The 27,394-nt window shown below is 38.0% G+C and overlaps 1 protein-coding gene and 1 pseudogene across 22 annotated transcripts in view; both read left to right on the forward strand.

The window, feature by feature from the left end:
* The window catches only part of NRXN1 (neurexin 1), a 1,160,507-nt gene extending 1,134,530 nt beyond the window's left edge, over positions 1–25,977 (forward strand). For all 22 annotated transcript variants that reach the window (XM_043918044.1, XM_043918041.1, XM_043918043.1 and 19 more), the window contains one exon: positions 22,533–25,977. In XM_043918044.1, coding sequence (XP_043773979.1) covers positions 22,533–22,840 — 308 coding nt within the window. In that variant the 3' untranslated portion in view covers positions 22,841–25,977. The remainder of the gene's footprint in view (positions 1–22,532) is intronic.
* LOC122704131 lies at positions 20,849–20,945 on the forward strand (annotated as a pseudogene).
* Positions 25,978–27,394: the final 1,417 nt, after the last annotated feature.

Below are 27,394 nucleotides of genomic sequence, written 5' to 3' on the forward strand. Positions count from 1 at the left end.
ATCTGATACCTAAATGAAGATAATGATCTTCTTTGGTATGGGAACTTCCTGATGAAAACTGGTTTGTCATTTGTTCCAAAGAGAGCATTATCAGGTTTGTTTCCTGGGAGCCCTATTTAGGGAGGAAAATTTCCTCTTAGATATAGAATACTTCAAATAATATGTTTATTCTTTTTGTGTATGAATGTGGGCAGTGGGTAGCTCATAGGATATGGGGCCACTCTCAAATTAGTTAAACCTTTGTCGAAGGAGAGAAAGAAAAGCTCTATTGAATAATAAAAAATCAGTGTAGTAATAGGAGAAGAAAAAGATTGTCATTTGGGAGGCAATCTCTTAAACATTAGTTGAACCAATGGGGATGAGAGTACAGCCCCTCAAAAAAATACTGTTTGTGGACTTCCCTCCTGGTCTAATGGCTAAGACTCCACTTTCCCAGGACAGGGGACCCAAGTTCAATCCCTGGTTGGGGAACTAGACCCCACATGCCACAGTGAAAGAACCTGAGTGCTGAAACTAAGACCCAGTACAACCAAATAAATAAATATTTAAAAAAATATTGTTGGTTGCCTATCGGTTGATCAGACTTCAGGATAATTGAGTAATAACAGATAACAATAGCAACTAACAATTTAGCAAAGATTTGCTCTGTGCTCATCATTGTCCTTAGTTCTTCATGAGCAATATTCTATTTTATGATTTGGCCAAACAAGTATTTTCATAGCTAAGGAGATTCAGAGAGATTAAGTTACTTTTTTGTAATACAAGAGAAATAAGACACTCTCTAGTGTAGGAAAAGTGGCACTTTAATTTCTTGGAATGCAGAAAGTTGTTCTTTTAGAATTCAGGCACCTCACAAATATAAGATTAATTTTTAAAAGATTCATTTAAATAATTTCCATGGCTGGCATAAATTTTAAATTTGATGGCAAAAGGTCCTTTACATGTATTACTATTCATTAGGCTAAATTTGCTGCAATTACTAGGCAATTTCGTGTGGTTTTCCAGTGTGCTATTTTAAGAATAGATCAGGGGATTTCTATTGAACTGATCCCATTAACCACATTAGGAATAAAGATATGTATATTGCACAAGGTGCATCTTTTTATTAACTAAGTAATCACAATCATTTAAAGGAATATATTACTTATTAGATCATATTTTTAGAGGTTGATTAGAAGATGATTTTGTGGTACATTTAAATTTGGGGTATTTATTATGTAATTATTCAAGCGAGTTTAATTAGCCCGTAATAGCCAACACATTGCTGTTAAAATGGGGGATTTTGAGCTGTAGCCAGCAAAACAGCAGTGATGAGTGCTCCAGTTTTGGAAACATCTAGAGCAGCTCTCTTGAAGAGTCACACCAGAGTCGGTGGTGAGGACCCAGCTAATCACACGGGTACAGGACGGGACAGCTGGAGCTGGGGCCCTGATGGGCTAGGTGGCTTTCAGTGTGTGACCCCCCACCCCCTGGTGGAAGAACTGCTTTTTTCCATATAAATTTAATCCTCCAGGAAACTGGAATAAAAATGAATTGCTGTGTAGTTAAAATGGAAGAAAGTCATTAGACATCATCTGCACTGTTCCCACTATTTTTCTGAGAGCAGTCATGACAAGACAGAATTATCTCGGACAGAGTTAAACAGGCAAGGGAGATCTATTCCAGACAGTGTTAGAGAAGGAGCCCACAATTCGATCTGAGCTCAATTCAATGTGGGGGGGGGGGGGGGGAAACACGAGCGTTTTTAAGGGCTGGAGTGCAGGGCTCATAGTCCATGGACCTTCTGTGCTGGCTGATTGGCTTTGCGGAAGGAGCACTAAGCCCCTCCTTTGAGTGTCTTCAAGGCTGAGGCCGCTTTGTGAGCTGGGGCCAGCGCGCTGCCTCAAGGTAGGCGCTGCCTCAAGGTAGGCGCTGCCTCAAGGTAGGCGCTGCCTCAAGGTAGGCGCTGCCTCAAGGTAGGCGCTGCCTCAAGGTAGGCGCTGCCTCAAGGTAGGCGCTGCCTCAAGGTAGGCTCCACCGTTCCCCTCAGAAGTCGGAAGGAGCTGTCCTTCCGCGAAAGCGAGGTTTCAAAGTGAGGGCGCCTGGACCCTGGAGAAAAATAATCCTGGGTGGTAACACTGAAACAAAGTTTTAAAAATCTTTACATATCAAAGGAACAGAGAAAGAATGTGGAATTACAAGTTTTCTGAAGTAAATGCTCTAAGAAAAAGGAGGCCAGGGCCCTAGAGACAGGACGAGAGCTGTCTGAAGTTTGGCCAAGCTGTGGGGAAGGTTCAACTCTTGTTTAGAGAAGGCGATTCCACCTTTAAGTCAACCCGTTTCATTTACCACAATTAGTTCCTGCCAGGAGATCACTAGAAAACAAAATAACAAGCAAAAGGTGGCTTTTGTTAGTTTGTTTCTAGAATATAGCCACTTTTATTGAATATTAATTATTTTGACCTTTCTGGTTTGAGAATTTTTGTTTAATGATATAATAGAGTGGATTGTTGTCCCACATTGGGAAAACTCAAGGGAGTTTTGTAAGAATTGTGATATGCAACAGGAAGGGAGTGTTAGTTGTGACTGTAACTTTGGAGTCACAATTTGAACTAGTTTGAGTTGCAGAACTAGTCTGAGTTGCAGCTCTTCCTGGTCTTGGGAAGTACTTAGTATCTTTGAGACTCAATTTCCTTTTATGTAAAATGGAGAAAATGGGGTGATAGGTTGAAAGATGCACACACAGTGTTTAGCAGAGAACCTGGCGTACCAAGACTAACACATGATTACAAAACCCAGGGGTGAGTGGAAGACCTGTTTTACTGGCACTGTTTTTGTGCCAGGAGATGCATTATCCTACCTTGAGGGAGGCTCTTCACAAGGCAGACAGATTGGATCTGGATGGAAAATGGGCACAGTTCCTTTTGCTATTAGAATGAGTTCTGTTCACACATGTAAACTAATTGTGATTGTCTGCTTAGAGTAATTACTTAGCAAATAAGTGAGTTTATTGAGTTAGATTAAGCATTTACTTGAAAGTCTGCAAAAAGTACATGATTGCTAATACAGAACTGTCCTGCTATAACAGAAAAATCTACTCATGTATATAAAATAAATTCCTAGGCAGTCTGCATATAAATATATATATCTCCAGCCTTTAAACATTAATAACATTTTTAAAGTCCTTATTAGAAAGGCTCAAAAAACCACAAGCCTTTCTAAAGTGTGACTTGTCCTGTTGAGCTTTAGAAGGAGACAATGAGATGGACTGCTGTGCTTTAAAATGGTTCCCCGATACTGTAAAGAGAGAAATGCGGCATAGGTTTAGGAACATATAGGGTAGTGAAAGTGTTAGTTGCTCAGTCTTGTCCAGCTCTTTGAGCCACACGCCCCCCCCACCCCCCTGCCCAGGCCTTCTGTCCATGGAATTCTCCAGGCAAGAATACTGGAGTGGGTAGCCATTCCCTTCTCCAGGGGACCTTCCCAGTGAACCTGGATCTCATGCATCACAAGCAGATTCTTTACTGCCCCAGCCAGACTTTATAGGCTAAGTCTACTTCTAATGGAAACATGAAATGCAGAAAGAATGAAACCACATTTTCTTGTCATTTGTGTCCAATACCAGCTTTGATAATGAAATTGTTTTCTTATGGAGTTTTCTTGGTATTTTATTAGTTACCTTTACTCAGATGGTAACAGAGGGAAGGTAACATAGTCTGAATACTTCTCTACAGGACATGCTGCTCACATGAAGAGCCCATATGCTTTCTTTGTTGGTTCACGTGCTCCAAGGAGCAGCAAATACTACAGCAGGCTTTAAGTCTTCAGGTCTCATCTCATGTCAGTTGACTTGTTGGTTAGATCACTTTTGTCATTAGTAGCTCCTCACTCATCCTCAGTATTTTAAGAAGCCCAGCATTAGGAATAAAATAAGAAAGACAAGAATACTTATTCAATGCCCAGGTTTAAAAAGGGATGTATTAAAGATGACAGTACAGCCAGAAGCTGTCGATTAATTTTAAAAAATTGGTAGAGAAGTAGTAATATGTGGTACACAGATGTGTACATATATGTTACATAATATAACATAGTAATATTACCGCATCTACTACTAAAATCTTACATTTCACTGACCAAACTTTGGAAATCAGACTGAATTCACATCCCACTTCACCCATTTGCTGTGTAATCAGAAGCCAAACATTGAACCTCTGTGTACTTGACTTTTTACTTCTGCAAAATGACATGAATAATGTTAATTACTCATGATATTGTTGTGCTGGTAAAAGAGACAATCCATGTAAAGCACTTAACATTGAGTTGCCACCTAGACATTTGATAATATTAATTAGCTTTTATTAGTAGTACCAACAAATTAACTGAGGAGTCAGCCATATTATAAATGGAAATAGACCTACCTATAGCTACAGGCAAGGGTGAAAAATCTTAGTAATTAACACTTTAGCATCTAGAAAGCTTTATAAACTCTTTCTGGATTCTAGCAGCGTCAGACTTTTCTCAGTAGCCATTATGAAACTAATAAGACAAGAGCAGTGCTTCAGTTAGATGTATGTAGGTTGCTAAAATGGCAAGAGGACACATATCATCTGTTATTTTTATTTGGGTGGGGGCAGAATTTAATGCAGGTCTCTGCCCACAGAGTTTCTGAGAGAAGAAATGATTAACCTTCCCCCATGCTATTATAATCGACTAGCTCTGCCTCCTAAGACCTTCAGAAATGTTCTGGGCTAAAGTGACTTAAATTGGCAGAGCCACCATACCCTTCCTCCCATGATGGATGGCTTGTCTTCCATAGTCCCCAATTCTAGACATGACATGCCTCCTTCTAATGGGCTCAGTAGGGAAGCTGTCTAATCTTTCACCTTAGTTATTGCACTTTAACCAAAAAGAATATGACTTTTCCCAACAAAAGAAAATTGAGACAGCAATTGTTTCATGACAGGAATATAAAGATGATCACCCAAAGTGAGGAGACCCAGTTTTAAATCAGGAAAACTGCACACTGCCCCATCACCCAGAATGACCTGCAATTACATAAAAGCTGTCCAGAAAGCCTGGCAAGAGACAGGGCTCTAAGAACCCAGCATACAGCTCTGCTACAGGAATTCTACTGTGGGTTTCATCCAGAGTACAACATAGAATTCCAGAGCGGGGAAGGAAAGAAAACAAGAAGAAGTGACCTAATCATTTTAGAAAGAAACCCTAAAACCTAATCGAAACAGATCTTATTTCCATGATAATAAGCTTCTCTGTCAGATATGACCAAAGAGTGGTCTCAGGTGATTGATTTCCTGATACCTAGAAACATAAAATCTTGTAATAAAATTTTGAAAGTGAGAGAAATTTAATTCAGTCCGACTGTGGGAGTTGGAGAGTGCTGATCCATAAAGATAGAATGTTTCACAGATAAACAGAAACAAGCTCCACATGCAACTTAACAATTAATGGCCTGAAACAACAGGTCCCTTGGAATAAATGGTCATTTTGCCACCTGAATTCACGGGGCCTCCATTCATGAAAGAATGAATAGAGAGACCTCCTCAGAGATAACATTCCTGGTGGAACTGGACACTGCCATGACTGACTGACCATGGTATGCTGGATGTATCACAAAACTCTTATTGTTGGGAAGGCTACTGATTCAGTCCCCTTTGTGTAGAAGACACAGGGCAGATAATCAGACCAGCATTGTTTTTACATGGCACTTTATCTTCCTCAGAGCACTCACACATTTATCTACCTGGTAGGATCCTCAGAGTGACCCTGGGAGATAATGTATCACTGTTATATCTCTGATGAAAAAAATGTGAGCAGAGGCTAATGAAGTTCAAAGAATCATTCAGTAAATTGGGGGCAGTGCTTGGACTAGATCTAAAAAAAAATAAAAAATTATTATTTCTCCACTTTACTATGCTTTCCTAAGATTCTGTGGGAATGCAAACTCCTTCTACTGCAGAGGACAGATAGATGGCAGGGGGTGGGTGGAATGTGACTGGAAGGGGTAGAACTGGACACTACTTAGATGAGAGGCTTAAAAGGATTCAGTTCTTCAGGAAAGGGAAAAATTGGGGATACTGATAAATGCAGTCATAAGTGCCGACACATTGAATGCATAAAACTGTAACAGCCAGAGACTCACTGGAGTTTGAATTTTGTCTGTGTCACTTGTGAAGCACACATAGCATGACCTCTGAGACTCAGTTTCCTTTCCTGTAAAGTTGTAATAACAACTACAGAGTCACTGTGAGGAATAAATTAGATAAAGTGCAAATCCCAGAGCCTACCATATAATAATTCAATAGAGGTAACAGCTACTAACTAAATAGAACAATAAAAAAAATTTCAACCTTGCAGTGAGTCAGAAGGCAGAGTAGCCCGTGTTGAGCATCAGTTGACTGTTAAGTCACATGAAACTCTTATCTACTAAAGGTAAAGCCATGCATCATTTTGAGAGGAAATTAACATAAGGGTTTTTAATAATTTAATATATTTGAGTAAGTTAATCCCAAGGTATTATGAAATCTTCTGTGGAGTTTTCAGAAGCCTGACTTTACCTATAAATTATGAGAAAATAAAGGTGACTGTAGCAACTTCTGTCAGAGAATTGGAAGGAATGCTGTAAGATTCACGTACATATGTGCATATACACACTCATACACACACTCCTCATTACTGCAGCTGTAATCATAGTGCCATTTTCATCTTACTAGAAGCTAGGTTCCTCCAAGATTCCTGGTTCCAGACTTAAGGATTCCTTGGAATGAATACCCTGGTTTTGTGTAAAGTGACTGTTCAACTTTCCATATGTTAAAAAAAAAAAAACTAAATACGTCTTAAGAAAGGTGATTTCTCAGTGCATATATTTCTAGGTGTTTTAGTCAATGAACTTCCAGGGAAACAAACTATTTTGCTATCAAAGAGTTTAGCTGACTTGAAATCAATAATGGAGAGTACCATCACTATTTCAAAATATAACTCCTCTTGCATTTACTGAAATGTGGTATATTTTGATGAAAAACACAATATAGAATATATGATATAGAATCACCAGGCCCCCTTGCTTTGAAACCAACTTTCTCAATTATTGCCAAATGGCTTTTCTTCTACTTGACAGTTATGGAAAGTTTGACCTGGCCTGACTGATGAGGCCCTTTTCAACCATCTCACTCTAATAGCCACAGGAGTAAAAAAGTACCCTAGAAACTTATGAAGCTGCTTTGCTGAGTTTGAGAAAAGAGCTCCAAATTAACTCTCAACTATTTGTAGTGCTGTGGATATCAGATAAGGTTAATATAAATATTAGGCACCCAAACAAATCAAACTGAAGACTACTAACCTAGTTGACTTTAAATAAGTTGGCGCTTAGTCACGGGAATTTAAGTAACTTATATATGGAGGCTTGAAAGAAAGTGAAAATGTTAGTCATTCAATCATGTCCCACTCTTTGTGACCCCATTGACTTCAGCCCACCAGGCTCCTCTGTCCATCGGATTCTTCAGGCAAAAATACTGGAGAAGGTTGCTAGTCCCTTCTTAATGGGATCTTCCTGGCCCGGGGGTCAAACCCAGGTCTTCCACATTGCAGGCAAATTCTTTATCATCTAAGCCTTACGAAAAATAAACACAGCTGATACTTGCATCGATGCACAATGATCCCCATTCACTTAAGCAGAGAAGTGTTTTCTGGTTTAATTAAATAAACACTATCATTACTTCTTTTACTGAAGATATTATAGGAGATGGGTGTTAGGAAAGTATTGAGACAAAAGCATTTTATAAAGAAGTATGCAATATCATCATCAATGTTTACCTGCTTGTTTACTACCTTTACTCAAAGCTTTGAAATCAAAGATCTCACATTTTCTTAATGATTACATCCATCCCAGTCCACTCCTGAAAATTTATAAACTTGGAAAAATCTCTTCCTCTATTCAGTCAGAAAACACATTTTGCAGCTTCTGTGTTCAGTCTTCATTCAGTGTTTGGAGGGGAGGAAAGTGGTGGGAAAGAGAAACAGAGTCACAGGAAACTATCAAAAGATTAGCAGTCTAGTATGGAAGAGAATTAACAAAGCAATAGAAGTTTAAGATTTCACAGTAATAAAGGATCCGTACTGAAGTGGATGGTATAGTATATGGTTGAGAGATGAGGATAAAGTTGGATTTTCCGCAAATTCTCCCATGTGTCTTCTTGATTTATGTTTTTTTTTTCTAACTTCAAGCTATTCTATGTCATGTCTTCCTTCTTGAGAAATACTTGATGGCTTTCCAGGGTTCACACTGGGAGGCCTGGGTCCTGCTCTGTTAATGCTCATCCCAAATAACTTCTATTGGGACAGCTACCTTCTACTGGGATAGCTGATGTCCTGACCCAACCCTCTTTATTATCTTTCTTAGTACACAGTATTTGTGCCTTCTCGTGTTTTTTTTTTAATTAAATTTGTTGTTTGTTTTCTTACATTTTCTGTTTAATTTTGAAAAGTTCTAAGATGGTGGAACCCAAGGCTGTTTTGTGTACCTTGGTATTAATGTCTTATGTAGTGCCTAATAAATTGTTACTTAATACATATTTCTTGGAATTTTTAATTATTTTTTTCTGTTTAGCTTTATTTTTCCCTTTTCTCCCACCTCCATACATTAACCAATGATAACAGCTTGGCATGAATCTTTCATACACCTTCACTATATTCCTATGAACATATATAAATAGAGAGTTGTTTTTCTCTCTTGTCACATGAAAATTAGAAGCATACTTTATGAATTAAATTTGATTTTCTCCTTTCCTAATGTATTATGGACATCTTTCAGTTCAACAGAATTTTCTCCAATTCCTATTTTTAACTCTGTTAAAAATCTAGGGGATAGGTATGCCATAATACGGGTGTCCAATAAATTATTGGAATAATTTACTCAATCATAGCCCTGTTAATGAGCTTTTAAGTTGTCCTTTCCTCTTTTTTTTTCTCACATCATCATCAGCAAACATCCTGTGCTTATATGCATGCTGGTGTATTTAATTCTTTAGACTATATTCTCAAAACTGAGGCTGCTTGATGAAAATATTTGTGTATTTTTTAACATTACTGTTGTAAATTTCAAACATAAACTAAATTAGAAAGAATTGTATAATGAACTCACATCCACCCATCAGCCAGCTGCAATTTAATCTTTTTTAAATTGTAATAGATGTTAGATTATTTTCTAAAAATTGAGAAATTGATATTCTCACCAGCACAATTATCTATTTCCCAAGCAAATGTTCTAACCAAATTATCACCTAAATTCACTTTATTCTTCCAAGTTTGTTGGGGAAAAAAATACCTCCTTATTTTATTTTGACTTACCTTCTAGTGAAATTGGGCATCCTGTCCCACCCATTTATCAACCATTTGGATCTTCTGTTCTCCACTTGCATGTCTCTATTTTCGTCCATTCTTCCAGTGGGTTTTTGCCTTTGTTCATAGCACTTGATGCATGTTTTTATATTTTAGAGGTGTTAACTCTTGGTCTGTCATATGTACTACAGATATTTCTCCTTTCTGATCTGCATTTTCACTTCATTCAGTTCAGTTCAGTTCAGTCATTCAGTCATGTCTGACTCTGTGACCCCATGAATCGCAGCACGCAAGGCCTCCCTGTCCACCACCAACTCTCGGAGTTTACTCAAACTCGTGCCCACCAAGTCGGTGATGCCATGCAGACATCTCATCCTCTGTCATCCCCTTCTCCTCCTGCCCCCAATCCCTCCCAGCATCAGGGTCTTTTCCAATGAGTCAACTCTTTGCATCAGGTGGCCAAAGTATTGGAGTTTCAGCTTCAGCATCAGTCCTTCCAATGAACACCCAGAGCTGATCTCCTTTAGGATGGACTGGTTGGATCTCCTTGCAGTCCAAAGGACTCTCAAGAGTCTTCTCCAAAACCAAGGTTCAAAAGCATCAATTCTTCAGTGCTCAGCTTTCCTCACAGTCCAACTCTCACATCCATACATGACCACTTGAAAAATCATAGCCTTGACCAGACAGACCTTTGTTGGCAAAGTAATGTCTCTGCTTTTTAATATGCTGTCTAGATTGGTCATAACTTTCCTTCCAAGGAGTAAGTGTCTTTTAATTTAATGGCTGCAGTCACCATCTGCAGTGATTTTGGAGCCCAAGAAAATAAAGTCTGACACTGTTTCCACTGTCTCCCCATCTAGTTCCCATGAAGTGATGGGACCAGATGCCATGATCTTGGTTTTCTGAATGTTGAGCTTTAAACCAACTTTTTCACTCTCCTCTTTCACTTTCATCAAGAGGCTTTTTAGTTTATCTTCACTTTCTGCCATAAGAGTGGTGTCATCTGCATATCTGAGGTTATTGATATTTGTCCCACAAATCTTGATTCCAGCTTGTGCTTCTTCCAGCCCAGCGTTTCTCATGATGTACTCTTCATATAAGTTAAATAAGCAGGGTGACAATATACAGCCTTGACGTACTCCTTTTCCTATTTGGAACCAGTCTTTTCTGTCACTTCATTAGTGACACCTTTTTCCACATAAAATTATTATTGTTTATGCAGTCAAGTGCGATGATCTTTTGATGCATGGCTTCTTTCCAAGGACTATGATCTATGAAAGTTTCATGTCTACCTTCAAATTACTTCTCACTTTCCCCTAAAAGTTAATATGCCACCTCCAGTCTGGCATTAGTTTAGTTCCTGAAAAGCAAACTCCTTTCTTTCTCAAAGTCATTCCATATATGCATAAATATTACAGCCTCAGAAAGTCTACTTGACTCCCCAGTCTAAATCAGAAACCTCTGCTCTGCTCCTGCGTGGTTCTTGTCATTTTCCTTCATCACTCATTTCAGTTATTGCTTTCAGCCTAATTGTGTGCTTTTTTTGTTGTGTAAATCTTTCCCTCATTATATTTCAGGGTTCATGAGGGAAGGCATCAAGTGTGTTTGGTTAAATCCTCTTCCCTTGGGACTCAGTATAGTCCCTGGAACATAGCAATAGCTCTTCGTATAACTGGTTGACAGCAGGAGTGAATATTCATAGAGAGAACACCATAAACGATGAAGCATTTAAGCTAAGTCTGAGAAATAAGTAATGTTCAGCCAAGCTAGAAAAGAAAGGTCATAAGAGCCAGGTATGAAGATAAAACTTTTATTGGTGTATGGGGATTGGGAGACAGCAATAAAATTATCGCTGTTACTTTCTTTGAGAGAAATGGAAGACAAATTTGAACACGTAGCTGTAGGCAGACCATGAAGAGCTTTTAGAACAGTGGTACTTTAGTAAATACCATGACAATTTCAAGGATTCTAGTAAGAATTTATGGGTACAAAGACCATGCAAAAAGTCTATGAAGCTTGTAGATGATCAAGCTGTGGACACACAGCCATGATCCCCTGGCTTCCCCCAGAGATGAGGGAGAATGTGTGCTCCTCTGATTATTTTCAGGGTCACCAACGTCACATATGATGTGATTGTCCATTGCTTTTTCTATTCTGTGTGGTGCCGTTAGAGGTAACAGCAGTCCTAGGAGGTGCTCCCTGTTCTCCAGGCACAAAACACAATTTTCTGTGGCTCACATTGCTTCTCATGCAGTGCCTAGATGTCTAGTGAAGACAGTCATCATCTCAATCCCACAACAGTGGATTTCCCTTCAAACACATGCTTTGCTTTGGTGATTTTGAAAGTAGTTGAGAAAACTTTTAGTCCCAGCAGCCAGGCAGGTGGTAAAGTTTTATTGATTTCCAAGTTCTTTCTGAATCTCTAGTTGACTGAGTAGGGATTGAGATATACTAGACATGACCTCCCTCAAGCAGTCTGACCTGCAATAGTAGGCATCAAAATGTGCAGGGCATGGATGGAGCTGATGGCAGGGAAGATGAAACTGGGAGGGATTTGAAATATCCAGCACCACCTCTCAAGAAACCACAGGATGAGGTGAAATTAGTGCATATCGTATAAATCGCCACCTACCTGCTTTCTGCAGCTGTGGCACTTAGACATGAATTTGTGTGAGTCTTTACATGATCACTGTTTTTTGTTTTTTGGTGTTTTTTTTGGCATGTGTTGTATTGAAATACAAGAATGAAAAAATGTAATATTTTTCTCTTTTTGGTTATGGGGAAAGAACCACTAATCTCAATTCAAACACACCACAGGAACCTGCAATTCCAATTTTCTTTTCACAGTATTAATGAAACTAGGTACTGGAAAAGTCAAATCTTTCCTTATAAATCTGAAACCATTTTCAAGGCTAGCCTAGAATTATAATAACTTTCACATCTATTAAGATGCAGTGCAGAACTATTGTCTAATGAGATCATTTTAGGCAACTCTTTTTCTTCAGTGGGGTGGAGACAGAAATTTAAAATTGATTGATTTCTGGTAAGAAAGACTAGTCAAAGACTCTTAAGTGAGAAACAGTTCAGTAAATGCATCTTTCCATTTGTGTTTAAAAAGGATTATTTAAGGCAGAAGGTCTCATAATTTAGGGTACCAGAGTGATATATGTTGAGCATAATGGAGTTTTATGATCCTTTATCTACTCCTCCAGATCTGAAATATATAGCTCAAGTTCCATTTTTTTTAATCATTGGTGTATTTTCTTTATTATTTCTTAATATTGATGATCTCTTACAATTCTTTTTTCCTTGAAGCTTAAAAGCTGAATTTTCATTATCAGTATCTAGTGAAACTCTTGCTTCACCCTTCATATGACAGGGTCACAGTTGATGATGTATGTATATACTAACAGTCTATATTAAAGAAATATATAGTCTATAAGCTCTATACAGTCAGTAAAAACAAGACAGAGAGCTGATTGTGGCTCAGATCATGAAGTCCTTATTGCAAAATTCAGACTGAAATAGAAGAAAATAGGGAAAACCAATAGCCCATTCAGGTATGACCTAAATCAAATCCCTAACGATTATACAGTGGAAGTGAGAAATAGATTTAAGGGACTAGATCTGATAGAGTGCCTGATGAACTATGGATGGAGGTTCATGACATTGCACAGAAGACAGGGAGCAAGACCATCCCCAAGAAAAAGAAATGCAAAAAAGCAAAATGGCTGTCTGAAGAGGCCTTACAAATAGCTGTGAAAAGAAGAGAAGCAAAAAGCAAAAAAGAGGAAAGATATACCCATTTGAATGCAGAGTTCCAAAGAATAGCAAGAAGAGATGAGAAAGCCTTCCTCGGTGATCAGTGCAAAGAAATAGAGGAAAACGATAGGGAAAGACTAGAGATCTCTTCAAGAAAATTAGAGATACCAAGGGAATATTTCATGCAAAGATGGGCTCAATAAAGGATAGAAATGGTATGGACCTGACAGAAGCAGAAGATATTAAGAAGATGTGGCAAGAATACACAGAAAAACTGTACAAAAAAGCTCTTCACCACCCAGATAATCATGATGGTGTGATCACTCACCTAAAGCCAGACATCCTGGAATGTGAAGTCAAGTGGGCCTTAGGAAGCATCACTAGGAACAAAGCTAGTGGAAGTGACAGAATTCCAGTTGAGCTATTTCAAATCCTAAAAGATGATACTGTGAAGGTGCTACACTCAATATGCCAGCAAATTTGGAAAACTCAGCAGTGGCCACAGGACTTCAGTTTTCAATCCAATCCCTAAGAAAGGCAATCCCAAAGAATGCTCAAACTACCGCACAATTTCACTCATCTCACACGTTAGTAAGGTAATGCTCAAAGTTCTCCAAGCCAGGCTTCAGGAATATGTGAACCGTGAACTTCCAGATGTTCAAGCTGGTTTTAGAAAAGGCAGAGGAACCAGAGATCAAATTGCCAACATCTGCTGGATCATCAAAAATGCAAGAGAGTTCCAGAAAAACATCTGTTTCTGCTTTATTGACTATGCCAAAGCCTTTGACTGTGTGGATCACAATAAACTGTGGAACATTCTGAAAGAGGTGGGAATACCAGACCACCTGACCTGCCTCTTGAGAAATCTGTGTGCAGGTCAGAAAGCAATAGTTAGAACTGGACATGGAACAGACTGGTTCCAAATAGGTAAAGGAGTATGTCAAGACTGTATATTGTCACCCTGCTTATTTAATGCAGAGCACATCATGAGAAACGCTGGGCTGGAAGAAGCAGAAGCTGGAATCAAGATTGCTGGGAGAAATATCAATAACCTCAGATATGCAGATGACACCACCCTTATGGCAGAAAGTGAAGAAGAACTAAAGAGCCTCTTGCTGAAAGTGAAAGAGGGGAGTGGAAAATGTTGGCTTAAAGCTCAACATTCAGAAAATAAAGATCATGGCATCCTGTCCCATCACTTCCTGGCAAATAGATGGGGAAACAGTGGAAACAGTGGCTGACTTTATTTTTTTGGGCTCCAAAATCACTGCAGATGGTGACTGCAGCCATTAAATTAAAAGACACTTAGTCCTTTGAAGGAAAGTTATGACCAACGTAGATAGCATATTAAAAAGCAGAGACATTATTTTGTCAACAAAGGTCCATCTAGTCAAGGCTATGGTTTTCCAGTAGTCATGTATGAATGTGAGAATTGGACTATAAAGAAAGCTGAGCTTTGAAGAATGGATGCTTTTGAACTGTGGTGTTGGAGAAGACTCTTGAGAGTCCCTTGGACCACAGGGAGATCCAACCAGTCCATCCTAAAGGAAATCAGTCCTGAATGTTCATTGAAAGGATTGATGTTGAAGCTGAAACTCCAATATTTTGGCCACCTGATGCGAAGAGCTGACTTATTTGAAAACACCCTGATGCTGGGAAAGATTGAGGGCAGGAGGAGAAGGGGATGACAGAGGATGAGATGGCTGGATGGCATCACCGACTCAATGGACATGAATTTGAGTAAACTTCGGGAGTTGGTGATGGATAGGGAGGCCTGGCATGCTGCAGTCCATGGGGTTGCAAAGAGTCAGACATGACTGAGCGACTGAACTGAAGTGAACTGAATATTGAAGAAATAAAGCCAACAATACAAATGGCCTGGGAACCACGATCTCACCCTGAAAAGCTAACTTTGGAAACAGCATGAATACAATAAGATTACAGTGAAAGAACACTCATCAAGTATACAAAATATTTTCATAAAACTGACAATTTGAGTGATAAAAAGAGCGTCTGATGACATGGTTATTGCCTTGGTGAAATACAAGTTTCCACTACCCACCTCATTTTCTGTAACAGGAATTAGGACTTTAAGCATTGTTTCTCTTGTAAAACATTATGTAAAAACATAAATCAAGAGCAGTTTTGTTTTTTAATAACAAAATTAATTTAATTGCTCTGTTCCAACCTCAGATGGATTTCAGATTCTTTCCACTGCACAGTGAAACCTACTTGGAAAAACTCATTAATGTTTGAAAATTTACCTTTCAAAATGAAGAGTTATTTTAGAACTTCAGCTGTGAATCATCTTTCAGAGACAATATGAGGGTTTTATTCTCCCCCTGTGTGTAGACTAAGGTTATGACCAGACCAGACACAAACTGGCAAACTGGTAAGGACAGGCTCAGGTGCAAAGCTGAATGGCCTAACATGCTCCTCATCTTACCATCTTCATAATCAAAGTTCTTTTTAATTGTAAGAAAACATTATTTCATTTGATAAAACTTTGAATTTCATTCTGTAAACAAATTTAGGAAGTTAGAGTAAAGCAGGACTATTTAAAGCACCAAAACTGTATTTTAATGAAAGAATTACATTGAGAGTTTTTTTTTTTTTTACAGTTGGGACAGTTTTAAAGTGTGGTGTAAAATCAGGAACTTGGCAATAAGTTTTGTTCCTCATTGAACACCCGGCTGAGTGAGGCACCAGCTTCAAAAGGCAGAGTTCTGACCTCGCTGGCCTGGCCTTCTTCATTTACCCAGTGAGGGGATCACTGTGCTCTCTGGGGGTCATCTAGAAAGATATCAAGAGCTGAGAGAGGGATGCAGAGAAGAGCTAGGGAAGGGGAGGAAGTCAGCAAGAGAGAAGGCAGGCAGGAGCATGGAGTAGGTGACAGACAACCAAAGGAGCTAGTGAAAAATGAGATTTACCACAGGGTCCTCTCTGTTTTACAGCCTATTGTGTCTCTTAAACCTGTTTGTTCCATGGTGTTTCTTAACTAGATCTAGATTAGTTCCTATTTGGGAAAATAATACTCTTTCACAGATACAGTGCCAAGATCTGTGTTAAAATAAAAAGGACCATTTCTTTTTCTATGGTGGTAGTTTTAAAAAACTATGCAGCAAGTTAAGGCTAAGTTAAATTTTTAAATATTTCACTTTAATTTTTTTGTGCAGAGCAAAAAATGCAATTATTCTTCTTATGTCACAAGGCCCTGGAATATGACTTTTGCACTTACTATGCATTTTCACAGTGAATTATTATCTGATGTAACCTAAAATTGGTTCAGGGTATCATGTGGAAATATGTTAATAACTGTCCTAGCACCTGAAAGACAGTGTCTTTCTAAGTAACCACGGTAATGATTTGATAGTGAAAAATGAGAGAAATCGTAGTACTAGTTTTTAGGATTTTTGATACTCTGGGTCAAAACAGACCATGTGGGAAATTAGAGACCATCAGATCTTCCTGAATATTTGAGAGAGAAAGAGAATTAAAAATCAGTTTTTATGTGTCCTTAAGATAGCACTATCTTTACACAGGCAAGGTTTTCCAGACAAGAATACTGGAGTGGGTTGCCATTTCCTTCGCCAGGGGATCTTCCCAACCCAGGGATCAAACTCGGGTCTCCCGCATTGTAGGCAGATGCTTTATGATCTGAGCTACCAGGGAAGCGAGTGGTATCTTTACACAAGTCCCAGAAATAGTCCCATAGCCATTTGGCTGAGAAGTGGCTTATATGAAAGAGGTTATAACCCTTGTGACAGCCTTGAGTCCTTGCCACTACAACCAGTACTTTTGAGTCACTTAGGCAAAAATACCAGCAAAAATGAAAAGTCTTCATCTTGCCGTTAAGGAGGACATGTGCACTTTCCCCACATGTAGTAGACCTAGCACTTCCATTCTGTTTCCTGGGGGATATGTGATGATTGTCATCCTTCAGCAAAACTTAAGATACAATTACATGGGAAGATTTTAAGTAAAATAATTTATCACTATAGTGTTCATATAAACTATATGTAATTCATGATGCCTTTTATTTTATGAATCATTAAAATGGGATATATGGGAATAAACACATAGGATATTTCATCTTCTCTACTTCTTTTTTGGCTAGCAAGCTATCCTCAAATCAAACTGTGTGCCACCAGTGGAGTTGAATACTTGTCCATTTCCAGTTATAACGAATAATATGTAAATACCTTGGCTTATTCACTGCCCATCATCAGTCCTACTGAAGTTTTCCATTGATCTGGGCTCCTTGTTCCTCTGAGCCCCATATAATGAGTTGGTCATGTTAGCTTAGCTTTACCTACAAACCAGTCAACTTTTGACTGTTTGGGGACTTGTTGCTAATCTATACCCATTCCATTCTTTTAGCACCTCTCTCATATTCTCTTTTACATGTTTTTTTAAGTGTTCTCATCACTTGCTGCAACAAATAAGGGAGACCAAGTAAAAGTAAAATTTAGTTTATTTATTTGGTTTTTAGCGCTAATGAGAAAAAAACACATTGTAGATTTTAAAAAGTTATTTATAATGTCTCAATTCAGTTTACTAGTAAGTATAAAGAGAATGCAAAATCCCAAAGTCATTAAATACAATTGCTTAGGGAGGTCTCTGATTAGATTTCTTTCTTCACACTGTTATGAATGGTGAAGAAATGACTATTTTTTAATAAAAAAATTTTTAACCAATTTATATAAGAAGGTGTTTAGCCTTTTTAGGCTTCCCTGGTAGCTCAGACAGTAAAGAATCTGCCTGCAATGTGGGACACCTGAGTTCAATCCCTGGGTCGGGAAGATCCCCCAGAGAAGGGAATGGCAACCCATTCCAGTATTCTTGTCTGGAGAATTCCATGGAAAGAGGAGCCTAGTGACCTACAAAGAGTCAAACATGACTGGGCAACTAACACTAGCCTTTTTAGCCATTTATTCTATTCTCTACATTTAAATTCAGAGGAAATTCCTCAGAGATACTTCAGTGATCATCAAAATAAACCATTAATGACCATCAGTAAGGGAAACCACATTTATAATTCATAAAAATATTTAAATTTCTCTAGGCTTTTTTGTTCTCTGAGAGAGATGTCCCATTAACTCTTAAGCGTATATGGTGAAACAGATCACCAGCCCAGGTGGGATGCATGAGACAAGTGCTCGGGCCTGGTGCACTGGGAAGACCCAGAGGAATCGGGTGGAGAGGGAGGTGGGAGGGGAGATCGGGATGGGGAATACGTGTAAATCTATGGCTGATTCATATCAATGTATGACAAAACCCACTGAAATGTTGTGAAGTAATTAGCCTCCAACTAATAAAAAAATAAATAAATAAATAAAAAATTTAAAAAAAAATACTTAAGTGATCTTAGCATAAAAATTAAGAAAATTATCACTTCGCTTTCAGATTGGAAGCATAAGCAGAAAACATTGTTAAATAATCAATTAGATATGGAAGCAACTGCATATTCCAAATAGACCTATCATAATACCTGTGGTGGTTATTAATTTTCAATGTGAATCAGGAAAAAAGGGGGGTAAAATGTTTCTTCATTGGGTTTGGGGTGGGGGATTGGCAGGGTATTTTCATGATATTTAGAATTCTTGTTTATGTATGGGTTACAGAGCTGTTTCAGGACTGCATGAGAAGCAACATTTTGGCCAGAGTCCCAAAAGAGACAAGTGTTTTCCTTAACGGGGAGGCATTTCTCAAATAGCTGTATGGCAAAGCAGAAGCACTTGAGGCTTTTGATTTGGTCTTTGTCATCTCATTCTAGTTTTACCATCAATTTGGTTTTGGTGTGCTCCTTCAACAGTTGTGAAAACGTATCAGAAATTTTTGAGCAGATAAAAATCAGATTAAAATTCTCTGATAAGATAGTCCATTTACAAGACCTACTCCTAAATGGGGAAAAAAAAAAAAAAGTACATATATATTCTTAGTTTAGAAAATGTAAAATGTAGAGACTTCCCTCTTGGTCCAGTGGGTAAGACTGCATGCTCCCAATGCAGGGGGCACTGGTTCGATCCCTGGTCAAGGAACTAGATCCCACGTGCCACAACTAAGAGTTCTCTGTGGCCCCAACTTAAAAAAAAATCCTGCATGCAGTAACTAAAGATCCGGCCTGCTGCAACTAAGACCCAGCACAGCTGAATAAATAAATTAAATATCTTTTTTGAAAAAGAAAAGAAAATGTAAACTCTGCATTCCATTAAAACTCTCAAGTCTGACTATCATGAACTATATGATTAGGATTTTATCTCTCTTCTCCCCATTTACTTCTGACAGATAAAGTGAGGTAATTATGAAAATGTGTTTAAAAGGAAAGCATTCCATCAGGTGGGGCAAATGACTTAGGTAATGTTTAAATAAAACCCTTTTCCAGCTTTTGAGACACCATGGTGAGAGAATGCTCCACAAAATGAGCAAGTAGAAAGTCGTCATTTAGTGAAAGTTAGCAGCTGAGCTAATTGGCAGACTTTGGCAAAGATGACGGTATTTGAAAGAGAAAGTGCTGCCTTTGGTTTGTCAGGCAGTGACAGAGTTCCCGAGATAGGTTCTGTTCTTGAGAGGAAATTAATTTCCTGTAATCAAATGCTGTGGATTATAGTCTTCGTCGCCTTCTGCCTTGGCCACAGAAGCGACTCCAAGGCGTTTTAATTTGGCAACATTACATGCGCTTTTGTAAAACAAGCAGGGGATATATTCAGCATACAAAGGTTTCACCTGCTACATTTTGTAGCTCCAGAGCATATTGCTTCTTTGAAAGCTGTTCCTTTGTTAGTGACTATATCTGTAAGGCTTTATTTGGGGAAGGAAAGGAAAGTGACGGCAAGAAACCCACATTTGGCAGATGAAATCTTGGTGATGTTTGAAAATGGAATTACAAAGCAGTATGGTGCTAAGTGATAGATAAATGGTCCCCGATAGCTAATAGGGACTTTTGTAGAAGTATTTTAAAAATCACTAATAATAGTGTAATAAAAGTACCATTTTAGTCTTTGTGAAATGTTCAATTTCTGGTGTGTGTATATATACACATAAAACCTTCCACATATACACACATACATATATTCAATATTGAGATTATGTAAATTCATTCTGCATAATTTACAAAGAATATCATTTTGAAAATTATAGAATTTTTAATTCATTACATCTGAAAAGTTATCTTTTTTCTGTAAGACAAGGGAAAAGATGGAGATTCAGAGAAAGAGAGAAAACATAAATCCTTAGAGAAACATGACCTGGGATCAGAGATGGGATAGAATACTACCTCTCTATAGTTCCTTTTCTTCTAAGTTGTTTTAAATAGTAAGTTTATAAGGTAAAAGAAGAGAACCGTTCCTCTCTCTTCCAAATCTACAAGCTAAACCCCAGGACTTTTTCTCCCTATCTGTGACTGACTAAGCCTTGGAGAAAAATGAGTGCCCCCGCAATCCACTTCGTGTACCCAAGGAAGAACTTTATACTTTGGAAAGACATAATGAGAGTTTTATCAACTGAATAAAAGTGAGGCAGTCAGCCCTTTATTTATGATCATCTGCTAGGTACTGAATTTTGAGTCAAAATCATTCTAGATAGTCTTTAAAGTATGTAAAAATATTTTCTTACTTTCTCCTCTCAAACTTGGTCTTGGTGATCACTCAACCACTGCCAGTAAATGAATAATATACATATATATTTATGTAAACAGATAAACCTTCAAAAGTAAAGTAGATCAGTTCTGTTTTAGTTTGTACGATTGTGAGTAATGCTCACTTCCGCAGCACATATACTAAAATTGGAACGATACAGAGATTAGTAGGACACCAGGGATGACACAAATTCATGAAGCCTTCCAGAGTTTTACGAACATCTCATACAGCTCAATCTCCAAAAAATAAACAACCCATTAAAAATTTGGGCAGAAGACCTAAACAGACATTTCTCCAAAGAAGACATACAGATGGCCAACAAACACATGAAAAGATATTCAACATCACTATTAGAGAAATGCAAATCAAAACTGCAATGAGGTATCACTTCACATCTGTCAGAATGGCCATCATCAAAAAATCTACAAACAATATGTTCTGGAGAGGGTGTGGAGAAAAGAGAATCCTCTTGCATTGTTAGTGAGAATCTAAATTGATACAGCCACTATAGGAGAAGAGCATGGAGTTTCTTTTAGAAAGTAAAAATAGAACTACTATATGACCCAGCAGTCCCACTACTTCCCCCAGAGAAAACCATAATTCAAAAAGACATGTGTGCCCCAGTGTTCACAGCAGCAGTATTTACAATAGCCAGGACATGGAAGAACCTAAATATGCATCTGCACGGGAGTGGATAAAGAAGATGTGGTACGTGTATACAGTGGAATATTACTCAGCCATAAAAAGGAACAAAGCTGAATCATTTGTAGAGACATGGATGAACCTAGCAACTGTCATACAGAGTGAAGTAAGTCAGAGAAAAACAAGTATATTAATGTGTATATGAGGAATATAGTAAAATGGCATAAATGATGATATTTGCAAAGCAGAAATAGAGACCGAGACATAGAGAACAAATGTATGGATACCAAGGGGGATAGGAGGAAGTGGGATGACTCGGAAGACTGGGATTGACATACACATACTATTGATCAAGCATATGTGATATAAGAACCTACTGTATAACACAGGGGGCTCCACTCAGCGCTCCCAGTGACCTCAATGGGAAGGAAATCCAAGAAAGAGGAGATATATGTGTATATAAAACTGATTCACTTTGCTGTGCAGTAGAAACTAACATTGTCAAGCAACTATTCTCCATAGTTGGAGTATAGTATGTAGAGTATACTAGATAAAATTAATTTCTAAAAATTGTGACCAAAATAACACTTTGAAAAGCAGGCAGTTTGACTCTTCAAAATGCCTGTTTCATCTTATTGTTCAATACTGTATTCATTGCAAGAGGAGGCAATGTGATTTCTGAAGGAATCCTAAAGTTAGCTATCCTGTTTCAGTCAAGAGTTAGCCATAAGCGGTCTGTATCAACATCAATTTGATTCTTAAAATGATTATTCTCTAATATTGTAGAGTCCTTATGATGCTATACTTTTATTTTCCATGTTGAAGTTATTGCTTTTCATCTAACCCATCAATTTGGCCCTTTAGAACTACATGGAGCTAATTTGGAGCTACGCTTACAACACCCTATAAACAAAAGTGATCTGTGAAAAAGAAAAGATGGTAACAGATCGCTCTCTCAATGGTATGATTCATAGTCCCTAGTTTTTAGTGACCCCCAGGTGTAGGCATCACTACACTTACTAGCTTCAGTATCCTTTTTCAAGAGCAGTAGGCACAGGCACTATCCATTAGGCATGAAAATAGATGGTAAATGTGACCCTCTGACCTTCAGGAAGCTCCATAATCACTCGGTGTTTTTTCTCACCCTCTTTCCTACAGCCAACCCGACACGGGCAGGCGGGAGAGAGCCGTACCCGGGCTCAGCGGAAGTGATCCGGGAGTCCAGCAGCACCACGGGCATGGTCGTGGGGATCGTAGCCGCCGCCGCCCTGTGCATCCTCATTCTGCTCTACGCCATGTACAAGTACAGAAACCGGGATGAAGGCTCGTACCACGTGGACGAGAGTCGAAACTACATCAGTAACTCAGCGCAGTCCAATGGGGCTGTGGTAAAGGAGAAGCAACCCAGCAGTGCTAAAAGCTCCAACAAAAACAAGAAGAACAAGGATAAAGAGTATTACGTCTGAGCCCAAGATCTGAAAAAGGACCCTTGTATAGAAATAGTCTTCATTTTATCCGAGACATAATATAAACTTATTTACTTTCCTTTTTATGAAGCACATACAAAAGAAGACAGGGAATGCAATCAGGAAGGAAAGACTGTTTTTAAAAAATAAAAACAAGTATCTCATGCTCTTGTTTCTCCAAAAAAGAAAAAAAAAAAAAAAAAAAACAGGGGCCAATAAATTCCTTAACATCCACAGTGTTTTAATTTACTCTGCCTGTCTTTATGTTGCTGGAACATTTCTAAAAGACAGTGATGACCACATGCATTCATAAAGCAAAGGAGTATTACAACATCGGGAGGTACAACACAAAAACAACACAAATCACAACACAGAAAAAGAAGCTACCTATGATCCCAGATTTAGCCGAAGTGCTAGTGCTTTCCTGAGAAATCAGTTAGTCTGATGGCCAGAGAAGACTGTCATGTTGAGTGGCTCCACCTGCAAACCTTTTCCGAGTTCACCGCCTGGCACAACTGCAACAGTGGCTGAAACGAACTTGCACTTGAAAAGAAGTGCTGACTTTTTTGAAGACTTGTGTAGGAACACATTCAAAAAGCCCCTTTCTGGTGGTGAGGGAAAAGAAAGTATGGAGGCCTTATTTTCAACAATGTGAAAGATAAGGCACGTTTTCACACTAAAATTTCAAAACAGAAACAACAACAACAAATAAACAAGAAGGTATAGATGCAATCATTGGGAAATTTTCATGCACGCTTAATATGTTATTACATATGTTTATATAAAATCCATCTCTGTGTGCTTTCTGGACTGTGATAAGTGATGTTTTATAGCCTGTTGTATAGAAAATGCAAACTATATCTCTGCTCTTCAGCCCTTTTTGGTAAATTCAATGTTATAAGTGTTGCTAACTATAGGGAGTTTTATGACATCAGATCAGCAATTATTTCAGGGTGTTTTTTTTTTTTGCCACCATTATAAATTGCCACAATTACTTAAATTTTTTTTTAAATTACAATGTAGTGTTTATTCTAAGGAAGATATGTATGAATGTATATAAAAAGACAGCTACTTTTTTTTCCTTTACATGTACAGCCTTCATTCTGTTGCAATTAAGTTTTAGTATTTGTATGAAAGGTGTGGATTAGAAGGCAAACTATATACATATGTATCTTATAATCTTCTTTACTCCCCCAAATACTCAATTTCCCACATACATTCCCATTCATGATCACAGATATGTGCGCGCTCGCGCACACACACACACACACACACACACACACACACACACAAATCCAGAGGAATCCATCAGAGAGGATGGAAGACCCAAACATACATATAATAGAAAATATTTACTGACAAGTTGAAAAGCAGGAAGGAAGATAGTTGTGCCAAGATACTGATGACAAATGGGGTGATTTGCTTCACTGAGATATGCTCCCAGGAAACTTCCAGAAGATTTTAGTCCCTAAAGAAATGGAACCTTTTCTTATCAAGTAAACTATCACTGGTATATTGCTGCATGAATATGAACCTTTAAGTGGGCAGGTTACAGAAGCAAAATTGATTGATCTATACCTTAACCCTGGCTGCTACAATTGAAAACTTTGTTTCCCAATAAAATTATATATATAGTCTCTGAACCTGATGTGCATGATAAACATTTTTGGAAAGTAAACACTTTCTCAACTAAAAAAGTATTTTCAGTAATTTTTGATTCTATATTACTATCCATTTAAGAAAATCACTATCTGTTGATTATTGACTATAATTTAACTTTTCTGGTTTTACATATATATCATTAAATATAGCTTTAGTTTAACACACATTAAGTAGTGGAAACATATAGATTATACGCTTGTTTTGCATATTGTTTCAATGATGTTCATAGCAATAAATTATTAGTCTGAGAAGGCAATGCAAAGGAAATGCAATATTAGATTGGAAGGTGATGTCTCAGTAAAAATTGGTTGCATTACTTTAACATCTCCTAAAAGAATATTAGATTTTATAGAAGAGAAGAATAATTTTACAATTTGCTTTAATCAGAAAAGGCAAAAAAATGCAAAACATCTTTTGTGATACTTCAGTTGATGAAAAAAGCCAAGAAGTGGCCTGGATTACAGACATACAGCACCTTAGATATATGTATAATTCATAGAAAATCACCACCATCTATGGTTGCCAAGTAATTGTCATATATGAAAAGTCCTAAAGGCTTTTCATGACCCAGAAAGTAGAGGTATGAAACTAAAATTTAGTATTGATTACTTGTGTTTCAGATTTTCTTCTTTTTTAATTTGCCAGGTTAAAGAATTCATAAGTTTCTTTGTAGTTGCTGTTTTCCTCTCATCCAGTCTTACTCAGGGAAAGCCAGTGAAACAGAAGGTAAATATAAAACCACTCATTTACATCTTGAGGTTTGAAAGAAACAGTTGCTTTTCCATTTGATCTACTGAACTTGAACTAGTTTCCATCCGGAAAGATTCTAAATTGTGATCGAAAATAACTGAAATAATGGTATTTTTAAGCAGTATATCTCTGAAGCATGTTGTTTGGAATTGATTTCAGTGTTTCTTTCCAGCATAAATTTTAAAATTTCATGCAATATTGTTGGTAAAAATATTTCCAATATAATGGCCTACACGAAATCTAGCAATTTTTTTTTCTTGTTTTCTTCTTTCTTTGTGAATGGACAAAGAAAAGAGAAGAACAGAAACTAGGGAGAGAAAAGGCATGAATGAAATCCCAAGTATCTTCATACCAAATGTATCAGGGTTCCATGTGTAGTTGGCAGTTAATAGAGGATTTCACACTACCTGGCATAAATTTGATTACATCTCTAGACTGTAACTTTTCTGATTGAGTATGCTTCTTTTTTAATCCATGTTATGTGTTGCCTTTTTTTAAAAAAAAAAAAACACAAAAAAACAAACACTACAATAATGTGTGAGGTGGTCAATCCCTAAGACATCAAAGAAAGGCCACATGACCCTACCCTTCTAGTGCTTCGTGTGATTGGGTATCTAAGGGTTTTGTTTTGTTTTGTTTTTCTGTTGCAAGGCCAACTTATCCATTATTGGAAATGCTAAGCAAGTGGAATTTACTGTTTTGTTAATAAAATATTTCTTAATACAGTGGCAGTTTTATTGATTTTTTTTTAAAGTAATTGCGACACCCTTTGAGGACAAAGTGGCACCATAAAGAAGACTGCATTTGAAAGGAAAACCCATCCTTAGACAAGCAGAGGAAAACTACCGACCCTGTGTTTTCTGGACTTTAATATTCATTAAATTAAGCACCACTACCCTGACACACTTTAAGATGCAGCCACTAAATACACCTTTGTTTGCATCTTTTTTTTTTTTTTTTCATCTTTTTCATCTTATTGTGCGTGAGACTGCAAACTCCTGGAATGAGCTGAAAACAACATGAAATTGCTCATTTCATAAGTGTGGTTTTTTTTCCATAAAAAGGATTATAATTCTGGTTAAGTAAATTTGTGATTAAATTTACTTAGTTGTGATTCCTTACTTCTAGGTTCTTATAGCTTCCTCTCATTGGTTCCGATTCTCTTTGTGCAAAACAGAATGTACCCCACATTCCACATGACCACCTTTCCAATATTGTCATCCACCTTCCATGCTTGGCAGGGTTTTCTCTTCTTCAGTCGTAACCTTCTAGTTTCCCTTGGCTGTTACTTAAATTATATGGATGCTTAAGTTCTCGTAATCTTAATACTCTTCTCTTGAACCTCTGTTCTTCTCAAAATGTGATATCAGTTCAGTTCAGTCGCTCAGTCGTGTCTGACTCTTTGCGACCCCATGAATCGCGGCATGCAAGGCCTCCCTGTCCATCACCAACTCCCGGAGTTTACTCAAACTCATGCCCATCGAGTCACTGATGCCATCCAACCATCTCATCCTCTGTCATCCCCTTCTCCTCCTGCCCCCAATCCCTCCCAGCATCAGGGTCTTTTCCAATGAGTCAACTCTTCACATGAGGTGGCCAAAGTATTGGAGTTTCAGCTTCAGCATCAGTCCTTCCAATGAACACCCAGGACTGATCTTCTTCAGGATGGACTGGTTGGATCTCCTTGCAGTCCAAGGGACTCTCAAGAGTCTTCTCCAACACCATAGTTCAAAGGCATCAATTTTTCACCGCTCAGCTTTCTTCAGAGTCCAACTGTCACATCCATACATGACCACTGGAAAAACCATAGCCTTGACCAGACGGACCTTTGTTGGCAAAGTAATGTCTCTGCTTTTTAATATGCTGTCTAGGTTGGTCATAACTTTCCTTCCAAGGAGTAAGCGTCTTTTAATTTCATGGCTGCAGTCACCATCTGCAGTGACTTTGGAGCCCCCAAAAATAAAGTCTGACACTGTTTCTACTGTCTCCCCATCTATTTCCCATGAGGTGATGGGACCAGATGCCATGATCTTAGTTTTCTGAATGTTAAGCTGATGTGATATAGAAATGACCATATCGGGGCGGGGGGTGCTGTTTTTAATATATTTATTTATTTGGCTACACTGGGTCTTAGTTGCAGCA

The sequence above is a fragment of the Cervus elaphus genome, chromosome 11 (assembly GCF_910594005.1).
Source record: "Cervus elaphus chromosome 11, mCerEla1.1, whole genome shotgun sequence".
In the NCBI taxonomy this organism is placed as follows: domain Eukaryota; kingdom Metazoa; phylum Chordata; class Mammalia; order Artiodactyla; family Cervidae; genus Cervus; species Cervus elaphus.